At 53.4% G+C, this 17145-nt stretch overlaps 1 protein-coding gene and 1 non-coding gene across 4 annotated transcripts in view; one reads left to right on the forward strand and one right to left on the reverse strand.

The window, feature by feature from the left end:
- Nucleotides 1-17145, forward strand: part of HSPA12B (heat shock protein family A (Hsp70) member 12B) — a 41000-nt gene that overhangs the window by 8583 nt on the left and 15272 nt on the right. For all 3 annotated transcript variants that reach the window (XM_090035164.1, XM_090035165.1, XM_090035166.1), the window contains 6 exons: nt 5053-5153; nt 5576-5700; nt 10293-10479; nt 12975-13079; nt 14123-14239; nt 16523-16694. In XM_090035164.1, the coding sequence (XP_089891290.1) occupies nt 5053-5153; nt 5576-5700; nt 10293-10479; nt 12975-13079; nt 14123-14239; nt 16523-16694 (807 nt within the window). The remainder of the gene's footprint in view (nt 1-5052; nt 5154-5575; nt 5701-10292; nt 10480-12974; nt 13080-14122; nt 14240-16522; nt 16695-17145) is intronic.
- On the reverse strand, nt 3376-3446 carry TRNAG-GCC (transfer RNA glycine (anticodon GCC)). Its single transcript has one exon. It is a non-coding gene; the product is annotated as a tRNA-Gly (tRNA).

The raw sequence follows: 17145 nt of genomic DNA on the forward strand, positions 1-17145 counted from the left end.
GTCTGGAGGCGGCTGTTTATGAAAATGTTCCTTAATCCGTGGCTGGCTCCTTCCCTCCCACGCCGCCAGGCCTCTTGGCCCCATTCTCCTCGACCCCGGTTAAAGAGTCTCCAGGGCTTTCCCTTTTTTGTTGGGAATCCAATATTAATGCCCCAGCATCGGAGACAGCGAAACCCACTTAGCAGTGGAAGGAAGCCGTGTCGTGTCGGGTAACGATCACTTCGAAGCGGCCCTGTGGGGGGGATCAAACGTGGTGCTTGGAGAAGGATAAAATCTGATGCTGCAGGAGCATCTGTTGAGCCCCCCCGGGGGGGCTGGAGCCAGGCAGGCTGCTGCGTGCCTCATGGGCATGATGCTCAGCACTGAGCTCGTGAACAGGGCAGGCTGGGCACACTCAGGGGATCCCTGCCAGGACTCACCGTGGTGTGGACATGGTTATAAGAGCAACAGCAGGGCCAGACCTTTGCCTTCTCCTCTGCAAATAGAAGAGCCTTTTCAGCCTGGCCTGGGCTGGCAGCTGCTCCAGACCCCTCACCCTCCTGGCTGCCCTCCTCTGGACCTTTGCTAAGGCCGCTCCCCCACTTCTCTGCTTTGCAGGGTGCTGTAGGTTTGGGACTGCGAGGTGTTCAAATGGGCGCTAAAGATGGACAACTGGAGCATGGGACCGGCCGGGACCAGCGGAGCCATTGAGCCCTGTCCCCTGCAATCACAGGCAGCCTTGTTATGGTGGTTGGGTACCCGGAGATGCAACACTCGCCCCAAACACAGCTGCTCTCCCTGCCCCTTGCCCAGAGCGGCGCCAGGCAGCCCCAGCGGTGCCCGGAGCCCCACACCTCTTCCAGCTGGTGTTTCATAGTTTCATAGTTTCTAGAAACTGTTGATGGTTTATTCCCTCCCAGGGACCTCTGCATCCAGCCCCATACGTGGGGACGGGCACATAGCATAGGCACCTGCAGCCTCTTCTGACAGCAGACTGCCACTGGCTTTAATTAACGAGCTAAGCCTGGCCACTGAGGTCCGCAGTGAGGAAAGCTGAGGCACAGAAAGGGAGCGGTGCCTATCCCGGGGGCACAAACTGAGCTTGGAAGATATCTCAGGACTGTTCTACCCACTGAGCAGTACTGCTTCTCCTGGCCCTATAGGAGAAGGCACCCCCGTTTGATCCCTACTTCACCCAAACTTTAAAGCCAACTGCATGGGAGAGGTAGGGGCAAGTCTATTCAGGCAGCAGTGAGGGAATTCATGCTGATTTCATGGCTGACTGTCCTCTGCCTGATTCCTGCTAATCTCTGCACTCCACAGGGGTGAACAACACTCTCTCCTTTTTTAATGGTCTTGATGTTCCCTTATTCCAGCTATCCTCTCTTCTGCAATGCTGCTATCTCTTAGCCATTCCTGGTAACATCCCTCTTCTCTTTGCCAGCCCTAAAGGCTGTTTTTATCTTTAGCTAAAAACTTTCACTCGAGTGTAGTCATATGAACTCAAGTGTAGAAATGACGGGGAGTGAAGCATTAGATGCATTATCAAGATGCTCAAGAAGACGAGATTTTGTTTTATGAATCTGAAAAAGAGACAGATATATAACTATAATGATGACAGGACTATGATAAAATGTCTTTGGTCTGTTTTGATTCTCTCTTGCCTAGTTTGTTGTGTTTTTTTAACCTTACATGTATACTTTAGCAATTTTGTGCACATTCCAGTAGTTCTGGTTATTTTCTCTTTGATCTTAATCTGAATAAGATAACGCCAGGCGCCTGGCCTAGTAGCAAGGCTTCTAGTTTTCTCTTTAACTGGAGAAAAAATGTGTGTTGTGCTCTATGGGATGAGGTACCTCACCACCGGCACCCCCTTTCCCAAATCCTAGGTCTGCTCATGAGTAGGTCTCAGTGCTTCTTGGGGGAGAAAGTACCCCAAAAGGGCTGGTGGGTTCTTGTCCAAGGCAGAACAAGCCTCTGGGGCTAATGGCACACTATCTTTGGACTATTTCACTCTTTTTTGCCTAGTTCATTGTGCTGCTTTAAACTTTATATGTTCCCTAGCAAATAAATGCACATTCCACATAACAATGTATTTCTTTTTGCTTTGATCTTAAACTAAAGAATATAGCACCAGCCCCCTAGCCTATTAGTAAAGCTTCTGGTTTCTCTTTAACTGGAAAAAAATATGTGTGGTGTGGTATATGAGATGATGCGTCACACCACCAGGATTTTCAAAATCCTGGATCCGTGAAGCATCCAGATTTCAGTCTCACTTTGGAGAATGGTCACAGTTTCCAGGTCTTCGAGGGTGCCCCCGCTCCTTCCCTGTCACCACATGAAGCCAGGCAAAAGAGGGGCCAACCCAAAAAGGGAAATGGCATTGGCCCACCCAAATGGGATGAGCCACTTGGGAGGAGCATCCTGTTGCATGGAGCAGGGTGCTGGTCCTTCCTGGTTGCATCTTGGGGTCCCCCGTTGGGTTTGCAGCACCAGGGCTGGGGTCAAGCAGGGGCCCAGGCTGTAAGCTCCCCATAGAGCTCGGTTCGGCATGTGGTTCCCTCTCCAACCAGCTGAGCCAACATCTCCAGCTCCGCGGATGCCGTTCAGATCTGGCGGTGAGCCCTGCAGTCCGGGCTCAGGGCCAGCCCAAGCGTGGGGGGCTTGGGGGCTGCTGGCTGCGGGCCGGCCCAGCCTTAACCATCAGCACCCCCCTCCCCTGGCTCTCCAGCACAGACAGCTGGAACCTGTCCATCAGCGAGCGCTCGCTCAGGGGGGTGGATCAGCTTTCTCTCTTAATTGGAAACATGCTCCAGGAGGGCTGCGGCAGGCAGGGCCCAGACTATTAACCCCCATCCGGGGGCCAGAGGGTTGGTCTGATTGTATTGCTCTGGCAGGCATCTCCCTCCCGGCTTGGGCTCCATCCTGGTGTCCTGCATGCAGCTAAGTTACTGGCACCATCTCAGTGGACCCTGTGGCCTGTAGCTGGGGTCTGCAAGTTGCATCTCTCTGGCATTGCATGGGCAGCAGGGGGGCAACACAGCTGTCAGTCATAGAATCATAGAATCATAGCAGTCGAGTTGAAGGGACCTTGTAGATCTTCAAGTCCAACCCCCTGCCAGGGCAGGAGAAAAAACTGGGCTCAGATGATGCCAGCTAGGTAGGCATCAAGCCTCTTCTTAAAGACCCCCAGGGTAGGAGCCAGCATCACTTCGCTTGGAAGTTGGTTCCAGCTGCTAGCTGCCCTAACCGTGAAGATGTTCTTACAGATGTCTAATCTAAACCTCCTCTCCAACAACTTGTGCCTGTTATTCCTTGAAAAGATGGGGTCAAGCATTTGCTTCAAGGACAATCCAAGGCCCCTAAGGTAGGCAAAGTAATCACTTGAACCATATCTGCACTGGCTGGGAATTGAACCCAGATCCCCTACATGGCAAGCAGGAATTCTACCATTGAACCACCAGTGCTTGATAAGGCAAGCTACTTGTCAGTTGACTGTAATTCCTAAGACAGTGGCTCTCAACCTTTGGGGACTCCAAGCACACCTGACTAGACCTGTGCCACCTCTGGCTAAATTTAAGGAGCCCCTTGGAACATGCCAGCTCTTAGTTCCCACTTTACTTTGACTACAAAAAAACTACAGAAAAGAGCAATTCTTCTGCTGCAAAGAACTGAGGAAGACTACAGCAGGGCAGAGTGCTTTTAACACTGGATTATTGAATCACAGACAACAAGGGCTGGAAGGGATCTCAGGAGGTCACCCCTAGTCCAACCCCCTGCTCAAAGCAGGACCAGCCCCAGCTATATCTATTTGCTAGATTATATATTAAATTTCAAAAACCCAGAAATTAAGGGGGGAAATGGTCAAAATAGTCACAAACTAATGTTTCATTAGTCCTGTAGTCACTAAAGTTAAATGCACATTTCTTATTCAAATTAGTCAAACAAATCCTAGTCTTGTTGCGCATCTTGACTGTGCCTCCAATTCTTCATTGTCAGTCATTTCTACACTCAAATTCATATGGCTGCACCTGAATGAAGGTTTTTAGCTAGAGCTAAAAACAGTCTGCAGGGCTGTGAAATAGCAGAGACGTGAGGGCAACACTGCAGAAGAGAGCATAGATTGAGTAGTGGAATAGCAAGACCATTAAAAAGATAAAGGGTCGTTCACACCTGTCCAGTGGAGAAAGATTAGCAGGAACTGGGGAGATAATAAAGAGCCATGAAGTCAAGTGATGCCTTCAATGCTGCCTGAATAGAAATGCCGCTGCCTCTCCCAGGCAGTGAGGTTCGAAGTTTGAGTAAAGCAGAAATGAAAGAGGGCTAGGACTGCATCTCCCTGGTTCCACCCCTGCCCGCCAGATCTTTCTCAGAGTCCTAGCTTTTCCAGACACAGTCCTAGCTTTTCCAGACACAGTCCTCCAGTCTCTAGGCCCGGCTTTGCACATTTAAGCACATTTTGCACCCCCGGACCCAGCTTACCTTGGGTCTACGCAGCTGGTGTCTCGGCTTCACTCACCGCGCTCTTGTAGCCATGATGTCGTTTGCAAGGTTGATCAGCTTTGGGTTTGCATTTCGCTGGGTCTCAGATGGAGATGTTGAGCAACATCAGACTGCAACCTGGTTCCTGCTGAACCTGCCCATATTTGACGATGGGTGGGGACTTTTGGAGACTGGAAAGTTCACAAAAAACTGGAATGATTTCAGAATGATCCTGTTTGCCCATAACTAGCAGCTGCAAGAAAGGGGAAGTTGGTCTGGGTAGTAAGGCTTGGTGTTTTGCCACCTGCAGCTCTCAGAGGCGTGTGAGTAAGTGGGTTACAACGGTCTTTTATGGGTCATTTTTGTGCGCCTTTTGTTTTGCTGCAGGCCCGGATGCCAGCCATCCTTGTGATCCTGGCTCTGTCAAGGCAGAGGGTCAGGGTGGGTTACAAGTACTGCTTTCCCCGGGGTCTAGCCAGGAGGACTGAGGTACTGAGCAGTCAAAAGACCCGCCAGTGTGATGGACCAAGGGGTGATAGCTCGGAAACGGCTCCACTGCTGTTAGACTCGTTCTGCTCTTCTCCTTCCCAGGTACAAATGGCGAGGGATCCCGTACGCCATCCCCACCGAGGTCCCCGGGGACGCTCCATGACAGCTGCAGCATCGCGCCCCTCACGCCCTCCCAGTCCCCGGTAAGCCCACGAGACGCCTTCAATGCTCCAACAACACCACTGCCAAATTGGGGCATGACCTGATAAGTCCCATGGCTCATGACACGGGAACAGAGCTAGCAAGGTGCCCAAGCAAGACGTGGCTTATTTGGGCACGTGGTAGGCCATAGAGAAGGGGTGGGAGTCAAGGCAACAGCAGCAAACCCCTCCGTCCCAAATCAGGATACGCTGCTCCTACCCCATCGCCGGTAGATGCCCATCCAGCCTCTGCCGGGCACCTCTGGAGAAGGAAACTTCACAGCCTCCCTGGGTGGTGAACGGCAGGGTTGCCTGCCTCTTTCCCTGCACCATCTGGGTGCAAATCAGAGCAGGGTCCCGGCTAGGCAGACCCCGCGGGGGCAGAGCTGGTGGGGCTGTTCCTAACCCTCTTGCTTTGTGTGCAGAGGAACGAAGCTCGGATGCAGAGGCCCACATCCTTCGCCGTAGTGGTAGCCATCGACTTCGGCACGACCTCCAGTGGCTATGCCTTCAGCTTCTCCAACGACCCCGAGGCCATCCACATGATGAGGTAGCCCATCAAGGGCCATGGGTGGGGGGTGTCGAGTGTGGAGGTCTGGCTCCTTTCCATGCTTTAGGTACATTTTCATGCAAAAAGTTGCGGGGGGCTGGGGTTGCTGAGAGGCTGAGGGATGGGTCTCCCCGTGTGCTTGACCTTGCTGTGATGGATGGTCCCTCTTCTCTCCATCGTGGTGTCATCCAGCCTGCACGCCTGGCTGGATCCTCCTGTCTCCGGGCATGGGAGGGAATTTGGGAACAACTAGAGGTGAGGGGATAGGACCTGCTTCCTAATGGGGGAGCCTGGAAGGCGCAGGGAGAGTTTCCCAAGGGCAGGCATGTCAGAGCTATGTTGAAAACTAGCCAGGTGCCCTGGGATACAGGGCTGAGGGGATGAATCCTGCCCAGGCCAAGGATTGCCTTGATGTGCCTTTTCCTGTCTTTTTCCATCCTGATTTCCGGCATCCACTGTTGCTATTTGCATGTGTTAGGACCAAAGGAAAGAAAGGCTGGAGAAGACCTCACGGGGTCACATCTCGCCCAGGCCCCTGCTCAAGGCAGATCATCCCTGACTCACCCTTCCCAGCAAAGGGTCTGGCCAACCTGCTCTTGGAAACTTCCAGGGATGAAGTTTCCACCACTTCTCTAGGTGCCTATCCCAGTGCTCAGCCCCCCTAGGAGTCAGGAAGTTCCTCATCCCCAGCCTCAGTTTCCCCGGCTGCAGCTTGAGGCTGTTGCTCCTAGTCCTGTCCCCTGCGGCTACAGAGAAAAGCCGGTCTCCAGCCTCTCTGCCATTGTCCTGCAGGAATTTGCAGCCTGTGATCAAATCCCCTCGTCCGTCTTCTCTCCTCCAAACTCAGTCCCCACAGCTCCTCCACCCTGTGCTCACCAGTCTTGCCTCCCAGGCTCCTGATTGTTTGCTTGCTCTGTGCTGGGGTCTTCCCAACCTTCCCACACCCTTCTCTGAAGTGCTGCAGCCCCGCCAATCATTCCCCAGCCTGTATTTTGTGCATGCAGTTAGTCCATCCCAAGCTCAGGACTTCGCACTTGTCCTTGCTGAGTCTCATGTGCTTTACTGGGCAGTACCTAATCGGCGTAAAATGGATACCTGCATCATGCATGTATCAAATTTACGCTCAAGTCGGTGTAAGTCACCATATTTACTGTGCAATATAGGCGCGTGCCTACATGCGCATGCCTGTACTGAGCAGTAATTTTGGTTTTTGCAGAGTAAATGGGAACATGTAGATGCACGCAGTGACTCCTAACTTTGGTATGCTCAGCCCAAGATCCAAGCCCCTGTTCCACGGCTTGGACACATCTCTTCGCCAGTGCTGCATTGCCCCTTCTCTCCTTCCCACCTTCGCCGGTCTTCTGAGAGCAAATAGGGTGGAGGCTGATCTGGTCTCAGGATATTAGACCTGAGGAGTGAGGGGGTCTCATGAAATGAGCCTTATAGACTTCTTGAGTGTAGGACCTCATCTCCGCCAGGACGACAGGCTCCTCCGTGAGCTCTTGGCATCCTCCAGAGCTGTGTCTTGAACCAGGCCTGGCATCGGGATCGCACACAGGCTCCAGGTTGGGGTCCAGGGCTTCAATGGCCTGATGGAAGGAAAGTCAGTGAACAAAGCTGTGGGTCAGGTGAGGGTTGTAACTCTAAGGTTCAGCCAAAAGGGCTTGATGGGAACCTCTCCACCCAGGGGCCCCGGTGGTGTCTCTCCCACCCCACATCCTGGCACCCCGAGCTGTTCTTTCCCCACAGGATTATAGACACCTCCTCCAGTCGACTGCTGAAATCAGACCAGCAAGGGAGAAGTACCCCTAGCAAATTTCAGGCCAGATGACAGCAGGGCCGGTGCTGTGGGTCTCCTCTGTACTGCAGTATAGGTCCTTTGGTGGCTCCGCTGCCATTTGGACCCAAGCCCCTCACCATCTATAATGATTTAAGCCCGTGGGCCACAAGTTGAGCACCCAAGAACAGAGCTGCTCAAAGGCAAGATGGACCTAATCTGACCCAATCCATGGCAGCTTTTATGTTCTTTTTTGTTCTAGTTTCGCTGCCTCCTGTCGGGGTTTAGCACATGCAGAGAGCATGGGGCTGTATTTATTTAGGGTATTATCAGTAGCGCTTTGGATGGGGTCCAGACACCCCTTTAAGGGACCTTCCTGAGGCTGTTTTTCAGGAGATGTCTGCATGCTGGGAGGCAGAAGGAAAGGAGCTGGAGGAGAAGGGCAGGGTGCAGGGCGAGAAGACAGAAGCACCGGGCAGCAGAGGGTAGAGGTTGGTCATGGGAGAGGGTGAGGCTGAGGGTAGGAGATAGCAAAGCCCAGCTCTGCAAGGACCACAAGAACCAAAAATCACAGGATGGGCTGGCACTGCAGACAGGGCGGGGGCCATGCCATTTCCTGCCACTGCCTCTCTGGGAGGGGTAAGCACCCATTTCCTTCCTCCCATGGCTGGCGGGGCTTGGCAGCCCCTCTCCAGTACCAGGAGGATTATAGCAGTGCCCTAGCAGCCCCCTGACACCCAAAACACAGCCATTCTCCCTGACTCTGGCCGCCATTTTCCCTCTGGTTGAGCTGGGCTTCCCTCGGCTTCTCTCCCTGGCTAATTTATATGAGATTATATGTGGGGGGGATTTCTGGGATCCATTAGAGCTCCTCCACAAGGCAACAGAGGCTCTCAGCCCTGCCATGGAGAAGGCCTCACCTGGGTCTTTGACTTGCTCCTAGGAGCAAAGGGGCTGGGTTCAAATCCCACCTGGTGGGGGAAGGCCCCATCTCAGCTAGATGGCTGCTTTTGTGTGGCCTGTGCTCAGCAAATTACAATGAGAAATGGCCCCTGGTTGACAGCTCAAAACAGCAGCCAAGACTAAGTGATGCCTCCAAGCACGGAAACCAGGAGTGTCATGGTCTCTCCTTATCCTCATGAAAGGGAGAGAAAGGACCAGCTTGTCCCACGTTCTCTTGCCTAACCCCACCCACCTCCTCCCCCTATCCCCTCTGGTTCATGCAGTCCCCAGTGCTATCTGCAGAAACCACCCCCAAAGCATCTTAATAGCTGCAGGTTCATGGCATGGATGTGGGTCCCAATTCTTTTGACATTTGGAGATGCTCTTTGATAAAAATGGCTCCAGCAGCACCTAGAGAAGAGTGGCTCTGTGGCGGGCCAGTAGGGGGTGCTCCTGCACTGAGCCACCCAACTCACTGCGCCCAACCACCTTTCAGGCTCGGAGTGCCTCCCTGGGGTCTCCTCATGTCTGGCCAACCCTCTTCCTGGAGCACACCCACTAGCCTGGGGGTAACGCAGCCACCACCCAGGGTCTGGACTGATCCTGGCTCTGTGCCCCCTTGGAAACACAGGCCTAGTATCCCTTGAGGGTACTTGACCCACTTCAAGAACTTGGGGTGCTTCCCCCAGTTTGAACCACAAATAGTGGTCTCCCCCAGTCAGATGAACCAAGGGGACCCTAAGGCATAATCTAGCCCCTCTCCCAATAAGTCTCTCATGCTAGCTACAAAGGAGAACTTTATTGGTTACAAGGAGTAGGTTTGGAATAGGGTACAGGGTTGAGCAATGTCAGAGAAATCCCATAGAGCAAACAGGGTGGCTGGGTAGCCTTTGATCACACACCTGAGTTACTGCGGACTATATATCTAGTTATATCCCAGGTAGCTTACGAATATCATCCAGAGGCAGGTGGAGATTCCCTCTGGAGGCAGGCAGTTCCTTGATCATGAGAGAGCAAGTTGCAGGTGCTCCAGCTTCTCTCTGAGTTTTTTCATCATGGCTACTACCCCTCCTTCTGGGCAGTCCTTCACTTATATAGCCCTGATGACCTCATTTACCTGGTCCAAAGGATGCCAGCAACTGTTGGCTGCCAGCCAACCAATTTGAAATACATCACTAGTTGCCAGGTAGACTGGCATTGCTTAGAACAATTGGGAGCTTAAACCCCCGAGCACCGCCAGGAGTGACCAGGAATAGCGGTCACAAGCTGGCAGAGGGTAGGTTTAGGTTAGACATCAGGAGGCGCGACTTCCCGGTCAGGGCGGCTAGGGTCTGGAACCAGCTTCCAAGAGAAGTGGTGCAGGCTCCTACCCCGGGGGTGTTTAAGAGGAGGCTGGATGAACATCTTGTTGGGGTTGTTTGACCCCAGTACTCTTTCCTGCCACGGCAGGGGGTCGGCTCGATGATCTGCTCAGGTCCCCTCCGACCCTAGAAACTAAGAAACTATGAAACCCCCCACCCAGGTATGTGAAGCCAGTCACATAGGCAGAATGAGCAGGTTTCCCTCTCCCTCAGGAATGTGTCCAGCTCAGGTTACAACGCAGGGTTACCTAAAATGCCCGTGGGATGTTTGCCCCCTCCAGGGACCACGTTAACCGAAGTGTCACATAGCAGAGCTTTTGGGAAGAGACAGAGGTGGCATTCTGCCACACACTCCATGCCCCAAACCAATGGCCAGAGCCAGCCAGCCCCCTCCATGAGCCCCGGGCTGGCTTGAACATCTCCTCCTAGAATGGAAAAGCAAAATCTCAACACCTGTGACACCTCCTCTTAATGAGACAGGAAGTGACATGTACCGTGGTTCCTTCTTGCAGGAAGTGGGAAGGCGGCGACCCTGGTGTGGCCAATCAGAAGACACCCACCAGCTTGTTGCTGACACCGGAGGGCACTTTTCACAGTTTTGGATACACAGCCAGGGACTATTACCATGACCTTGACCCAGAGGAAGCCCGGGAATGGCTCTACTTTGAGAAATTTAAGATGAAGATTCACAGCACTAGTGTAAGCTGATGGTTTTCTCGGCTTTTTCCCGCAGTCCCAGAGGAGAGGAGGCCAGGGAGCTGCTGAGATGGGCTAGAGGGCAACTTTTCAGCTGCAGTGAATTAGGAATTATTTCATATAAATCATCTTCATAGCCAGAACATGAGCAGTGTCACGCTTGCTCCATCCATTCCAGTAGCCCATCTCCGATCGTGGCAGCAATAGATGCCTTACAGGGAGAGCACGTACCATCCCTGGCAAGAGCCGTCATTGTTGTAGAGATGCCAGACAAAAAAATCTTCAGTATTTTGATCCCCCATGTGAGATTTCACGGGGTTTTTTCAAGTTCACAATCTTGCCTCTGTTCGTGGTTGGAGAGGGGGAGTTGTGAATTTTCAGGCATTCTTGGGTGATGCTGTGAACTGTTTGTGGAGTTCACAACCGAGAGACAGGGGTTGAAGCCAGTTAAAAAACTAAGAGAGGAGGAAAGGGTTTGGGAATATTTTCTCTGGTTTATTCTTCCTCCCTTCAAAAAAAATCAGAATATTAGAACCTGATTCACTCAGCTCCAGATTTGGCCCAAACATGGGGGGCCAGGAATTAATGGTATTTCTATGGGATTTTAGCGTCATGATGACATTGTCTGCCCAGATTTTGGCAATTTAGTAAATCCCAAGCACTTTGGATAGGGAAACTAGGGAGTGCGTTTGCTCAGGAGGGCAAAATTTGGAACGGGACAGAGCAGGGAGTGCAGAGAACATCCCTCCCGTCCCTAAACAAAAGAGATGCTGTGAGCTTGTAACCAACCCCCCTGGGGGGATGTGCCTTTTGGCCCATACTGAGGGAATCAGAGGGTTGGAAGGGGTCATCTCATCCAGTCCCTGGTGCTGGAATTGCTTCGCACTAGACATGTCTGTGGCGGGCCAGTAGGGGGCGCTCCTGCGTTGAGCCGCCCACCTCCCTGCGCCCGACCGCCTGCCAGGCTCGGAGCGCCTCCCTGGGGGCGCCTTATGTCCAGCCCGACCCCTTCCTGGAGCACACTCGCTAGCCTGGGGGTAACGTAGCTGCCACCACCCCAAGAATGGACTCACTCTCAGCCCTGTGTCCTCGGGGAAACACAGGCCTAATGTCCTATGGGTACTCGACCCGGTACAGGCACTTGGGGCACTTCCCCAAGTCAGGGGGCAAAAAGGAAAGTCTCCCTTAGTCCACAGACCTAAGGGGTCTCTTAGGCATAATTTAGACCCACCCCTCAAGAAGTCTCCCACACCGGTCACAAAGGAGAACTGTACTGATCACAGGGATAGGGTGAAAAAAGGGTACAAGATAGAGCAATCTCATAGGAATCACATAGAGCGAAACAGTCTGGCTGAGGTAGCCTTCTGATTATGCATCTGAGTTGCTGCCAGCTAGCTATCTAACCAGATCTCGAGCAGCTTACTCACAAGCATCATCCCGAGGCTGTTGGAGATCCCTCTGGAGGCAGGCCGCTCCTCGCTCATGAGTTATGGGGGAGAGAGCCAGTTTCAGATGGTCCAGCTCCTCTCTAAGTCTGAGTCCCCGCATGGCTGCTGCCCCCTCCTCCTGGGCAGTCTTAACTTATATAGCCCCTGTGACCTCGTTCACCTGGTCCAGTGGAGGCCAGCACCTGTTGGCTGTTGGCCAACCAATTTGAAATACATCACTAGTTGCCAGGCAGACTCTAGCCCCCCAGGTAGAAGCCCCTCACCCAGGTACCAGTCATGTAGGCAGAGGCAGCAGGTTTCCCCCCTCCCTCAGGACTGTAGCCAGCTCAGGTTACCTAAAGAGATAAGGTAAAGGTGTGTCTCCTCTGCGGGGCCCATCCTAATCAAATTATCACATGGCAGAGATTTTGGGGAGAAACAAAGGCGGCTTCCTGCCACACGTCTACATGTGCACATTTACCGAGCAGTAATTTAGGTTACTACAGAGTAACTGATAATTACTGCGCCGTATGGGCACACATGTACATGTGCATGCCTGTACTGTGCAGCAACTATGCCAATTTGAGTATAAATTTAATACCGGCATCATTCAGGTAGCAAATTTACACTCAATAAGTTACTGTTCGGTAACACACATGTAGATGCCTTACTGCGCAGTAACACTGTGTGTGGGGACTGACTTGGGACTAACTTTAGTCCCAAGTCAGTCCACACACAGTGTCAATGTGCTTTACTGGCTGCATGTGTAGACGACAGCCTAAAAAACACTTACTGCACAGTAACTTACTGAGCAGTACATGCACGTGTAGATGCACCCACTATGTCATAGACCCTCAAGTGCTTTCAGGCTCCTCTTTAGCTCATGTACTGGAGACTTCTTGAGCAGAAGGTCCCAGGGCCTGAACCCTGGGAAGATCAGTGGGCCCCTGATCGGCAGGTCTGACTGGCCCTCCTGGTCCACTGACTCCCATCTCTCTCCCCTCTGAGAAAGCAGCTAATGCCCTGCCTCTGATGACCTTGGGTTGTTTGTCTCCTTGTTCATCTCTCTAGGACCTGACCATGAAAACCGAACTAGAAGCTGTGAATGGGAAGAAGATCGCAGCACTGGAGGTCTTTGCGCACGCGCTCTGCTTTTTCAAGCAGCATGCTCTGCAGGTCAGCCTGCCCTTGCTACACCCCGCACTGGGGCTTGCAAAATCAGGGCAATCCTCCACTGAGGTCTCTGCAGGCTGGGGCTAAAGTACTATCCCTGCCACCCCCTGGGAGTCTTGCTGCCAGAGCCCTTGCTCGCATTTTAGACAGAAATGACCGAGAGAGGCCTGGCCACAGCCCCAGACTCAGCCCTAAATAATGCAAAATACCCAGCTTGACAGCATGGTTTTGCTGCTGGCTAGAGGCAGTTTCCATGCAACCTAGCAGTTTGTATTCAGTAGAGGCAGTGGAGCCGGCTTCCCTCACCCCACCCAGTCCTGCAGCTAAACTACTCTGGAGAGATGCCATGGATGAGATGCTACTCAGCTTAAGACTGAAGCAAAAACGAAAAGGACTCCATTGGAATGAGTTAATACCCATGGGCAGGGCTGTGAAATAGGAGTTTCGTGACCAGGAGCAGGTAACAGGCAGCAGGACTGCAGAAGAAAGGCTGGTCGGAGCAGGGTTTTGCCTCCTGTTCCTCTGCCACTTGCAGCCTCCAGCATTTAGGGTCCAGGCAGGTCTGATGCAGAGACTGCATCCCTAATTCCTATGTTCAATAGCGATGGATGCCCCTTTCCTCCAAGCCTGTGTCCAAGCCCTTGGTGAATCTGGCTAAAATCTCCACTTCCCCTTCATCTGGCATCTGCGATTTCCACACTTCAATGACTCACTACTCACCCTATTTCATGGAGGTCCTTAAGAAGCAGCAGAGAGAAGATGGTGAGAACTTCCCACTTTTCCAATGCGAAGGGGAGATTCCCAGCAGCCGGTTCCCAGCCCCTAAGCCATGCAGACCCCCTATAGCCAGGCTCTGTGTCCACCATGCAAAGACTAGCCCCACTCATACACAGGGATATACACTCAGCTGACTCTGCGCTTCCCATTAAGGGCCAGTACACGATCCTTCCCTGTTCGCACCTTCTGCAAAACACCCCAGCAGCTCAGGCCGTCTTTGTGGGGAGATTGCCTGAGCTGAAAGTCTGAGCCTGCTCCTTTACCAACAGGAGCTCAAGGACCAGTGCCCGTCGTTGCCGGAGAAGGGAGCTGTGCGCTGGGTGATCACGGTGCCAGCCATCTGGAAACAGCCCGCCAAGCAGTTCATGAGGGAGGCTGCCTACAAGGTGTGTGTCAGTTTGCCGTTCCCTTCTCGTACCTGGGGTTGTTTTTCCACTGATGTCTAGGGTTGTGATGGACCAAGTAGGTTTTCTCCTTGAACCCTCCAGTGATGGAGAGTCCCCGCTTCCCTAGGCAGTCCAGCACCCTCCGCTGTGTCGGAGAGTTTATCCTAATGTCCTCGTCTGACTCCACAGGGCATCCCTGTGGTCATCCTGTGTGATCCCTGGAGCTTCCCAATGTCCTTTCCCTGATCTGAGTGATCTCTCTGTCTCCTTCCAGCGATGCAACCTGCAATAAGGGGGTGTCGGGACTTTTGTCCTTCTCCATCACTGAGCAGAGGCTTGTGTTGATGGTGCAAAGAGTAATATTCAGGATAATATGGGGGACTTGGGATTCACAAGCCAGGAGAGGAGTAGCTCTAGCAGCCAGGTCTTGGCTTGTACCTCCCCTATGAGAACATGGGTCTGCGCCGGGCCAGAACAAACAGTCCCGTCTCCGCCTGCATCCTCTCCCAGGCCATCAACAAAGGAAGCGGGGGCGGAGGAGGCCATCCAGAGAGAAAAGGGGGGAAAGGCAGCAAGGAGAGGAGGTGAGAAGAAAAGAGAGGGTCCATGAGAGGCTGGAAGTCCCTGCGCTCCCTTTGCTGGCTGCAACCGCATGGCTTCGGGCACCTGGCCAGCCAGACTGGCATCCAGGTGACCGCTGACTGGGGATGCCTGATGGTGGCAGTGGACAGAAACAACTCCAAGCTTTCGGAGTCCAGCAGGACCTGGGTCCCAGGGGCTGCCCCAGTGCAACACCCAGCGGCTTGTCTGTGCATGGAGCGACACCCACCCTGCAACCCCCCCAGCCGCCTGCGCCAGGGCAACCTGCATTGCAACCCCCCCGCCCCTTGTCCCAGAGCAACACCCAGCCCATTCTGACTGACGGGGGGATGTTGCCTTCTTCTGTATCCGGGATCTCTTGGAGGTATATTAACACCCTTTGCAGCAGCAGGACCTTGCTTGACCGTTGCAAACGCGGGTGTGATGCCTAGGGCTATGTCAGGTACGACTGTGTCACACTACTGGGTTTTTTCTCGGCTGGTTTGGACAGGGCTTGGACTGGATGTGACCTCTGCAGGTCCCTGCCAGCCCTACTTCCCTGTGATTCAGTGGAGAGAGATCTGCTTGGCGCAGCGCTAGCATGGGAGCTGGCAGCAGTGTCGCGGTGCTAGTGCAGGGCTGCGGCTGGGCTGGTCCTGCCTGGACTAGATGTGGCCTCCTGAGGTCCCTTCCAACCCTCATTTTCTACAATTTCTATCATTTCTATGATCCTCCTGGTAGAGGCAGGACTGTCCCGCACACCCACGGTGCTGTACTGGCAGGGTTGCACAGGTCCTGGGACCCTCGGCGCTGCGTCCCTGTCCCCTGCATTCGAGTCACGTCTGAGCTGTGCCATGCATGGGTTTCAGATGATAACTTTTTTACGTGATGCACAGTTAACGTGTGGACGTCATGGTCCTGGGACAGCCAGAATCAGCAAGGAGCTGGACACATTCATGGATGTTCGATCTAATCATGGCGATTGAACACAACACCAACAGGCAGTCCGCAACGGGCGCAGCCCCCAGCTCAGACTGAACTGGAGGAGAAAGTGGGAAGCTGAAGCTCCCAGGGGGACGACTGAGGGCTTCGGTGTGTCTCACCCTACCCTGGTCCTGGGGCAGAGCGGACAGGTTCTGCCCCTGTCTGGTCTGCCCTGCAGCAAGGACAAGTGTTGGGTATTTATCCCCTGAACAGGCCTCGTAGACTGGTGATGCTCAGCTGGTACCCACAGAGACCCTTTTAAAAATACTATTAGGCAAACAGATTCACAAGAGAAACCCAGAGATTTCCTATACGGGTCTGCAGAACCCAAACCCTCCTGGGCGTTGCTGTGCTCTTTGCAAGGGAAGAAGGACTTTTCTGTAGTCGAGCAATGAGGGAAAGCCAAGAGAGGGCATGTCTCATCTCTGTGAGAGCTGGCAGTCACATTAGTAGATTGATGAACACCCTTTTATAAAAGCGAGACGTTGGTCACACCAGCTCCCCTGCTTTCCCTGGTGCCTGGTGTTGTGTCAGGGGTGCTTGCGTGGCTTTGCTATGGGGCTGGTTTGTCTGGGATGGTTTGGATGGCAATGATCCTAGCTCAGGACTAGATATGACACCTGCCAGCCCCGTATCTCTGTGGTGCTAGGGTGGTAGCTCTTCAGACACCAGGTGCCTGAGCTCAACCGTGCGCTGACCCTCTGCCCTGGCTCCCCGCAGGCCGGCTTGGTGTGCCCCGAGACCCCGGAGCAGCTGTTAATTGCTCTGGAGCCAGAAGCCGCGTCCATCTACTGCAGGAAACTCCGGCTCCACCAGCTGATCGACCTCAGCTACAAACCGCTGGCAAATGGCCTGGCCCCTGACCGCTCCATCGACTCCAGCTTCAGGCAGGGTAAGAGACTGCAGAGCTGCGTCGGTGCATCCTCTGGGCCCCCGGTGTGAAGGGGGCCAGAGGCCGCGGCAGTCCTCGGGGCTCTTCCCAATCCCTGCTGAGTGTCTCTGCATTGCAAACCCCCGTGCGAGGCATACCTGTGCTCAGAGCCCGCCCAAGCAACGGGTCCTCCCCCAGCCAGGTGCATTGGCTGGGCTGTGGGGAGCACCGCGGGAGCCGCAGAAGAGGCTGTGGCTCCGGGCAGCTATATCTATTTGCTAGATCATATATTAAATTAAAAAACCCAGAAATTAAGGGGGAAAATGGTCAAAATAGTCACAAACTAATGTTTCATTATTCCTGTAGTCACTAAAGTTAAATGCACAGGGAGCAGCGTCCACACAAGCCCTTCATTTTACATCCACTAACGGGACGCGCTGCAGGAGCAGTGATGACAAGTGATTCTCCTGAG

Source organism: Crocodylus siamensis, chromosome 2, assembly GCF_052110815.1.
Source record: "Crocodylus siamensis isolate JL-2025a chromosome 2, ASM5211081v1, whole genome shotgun sequence".
NCBI classification, from domain to species: domain Eukaryota; kingdom Metazoa; phylum Chordata; order Crocodylia; family Crocodylidae; genus Crocodylus; species Crocodylus siamensis.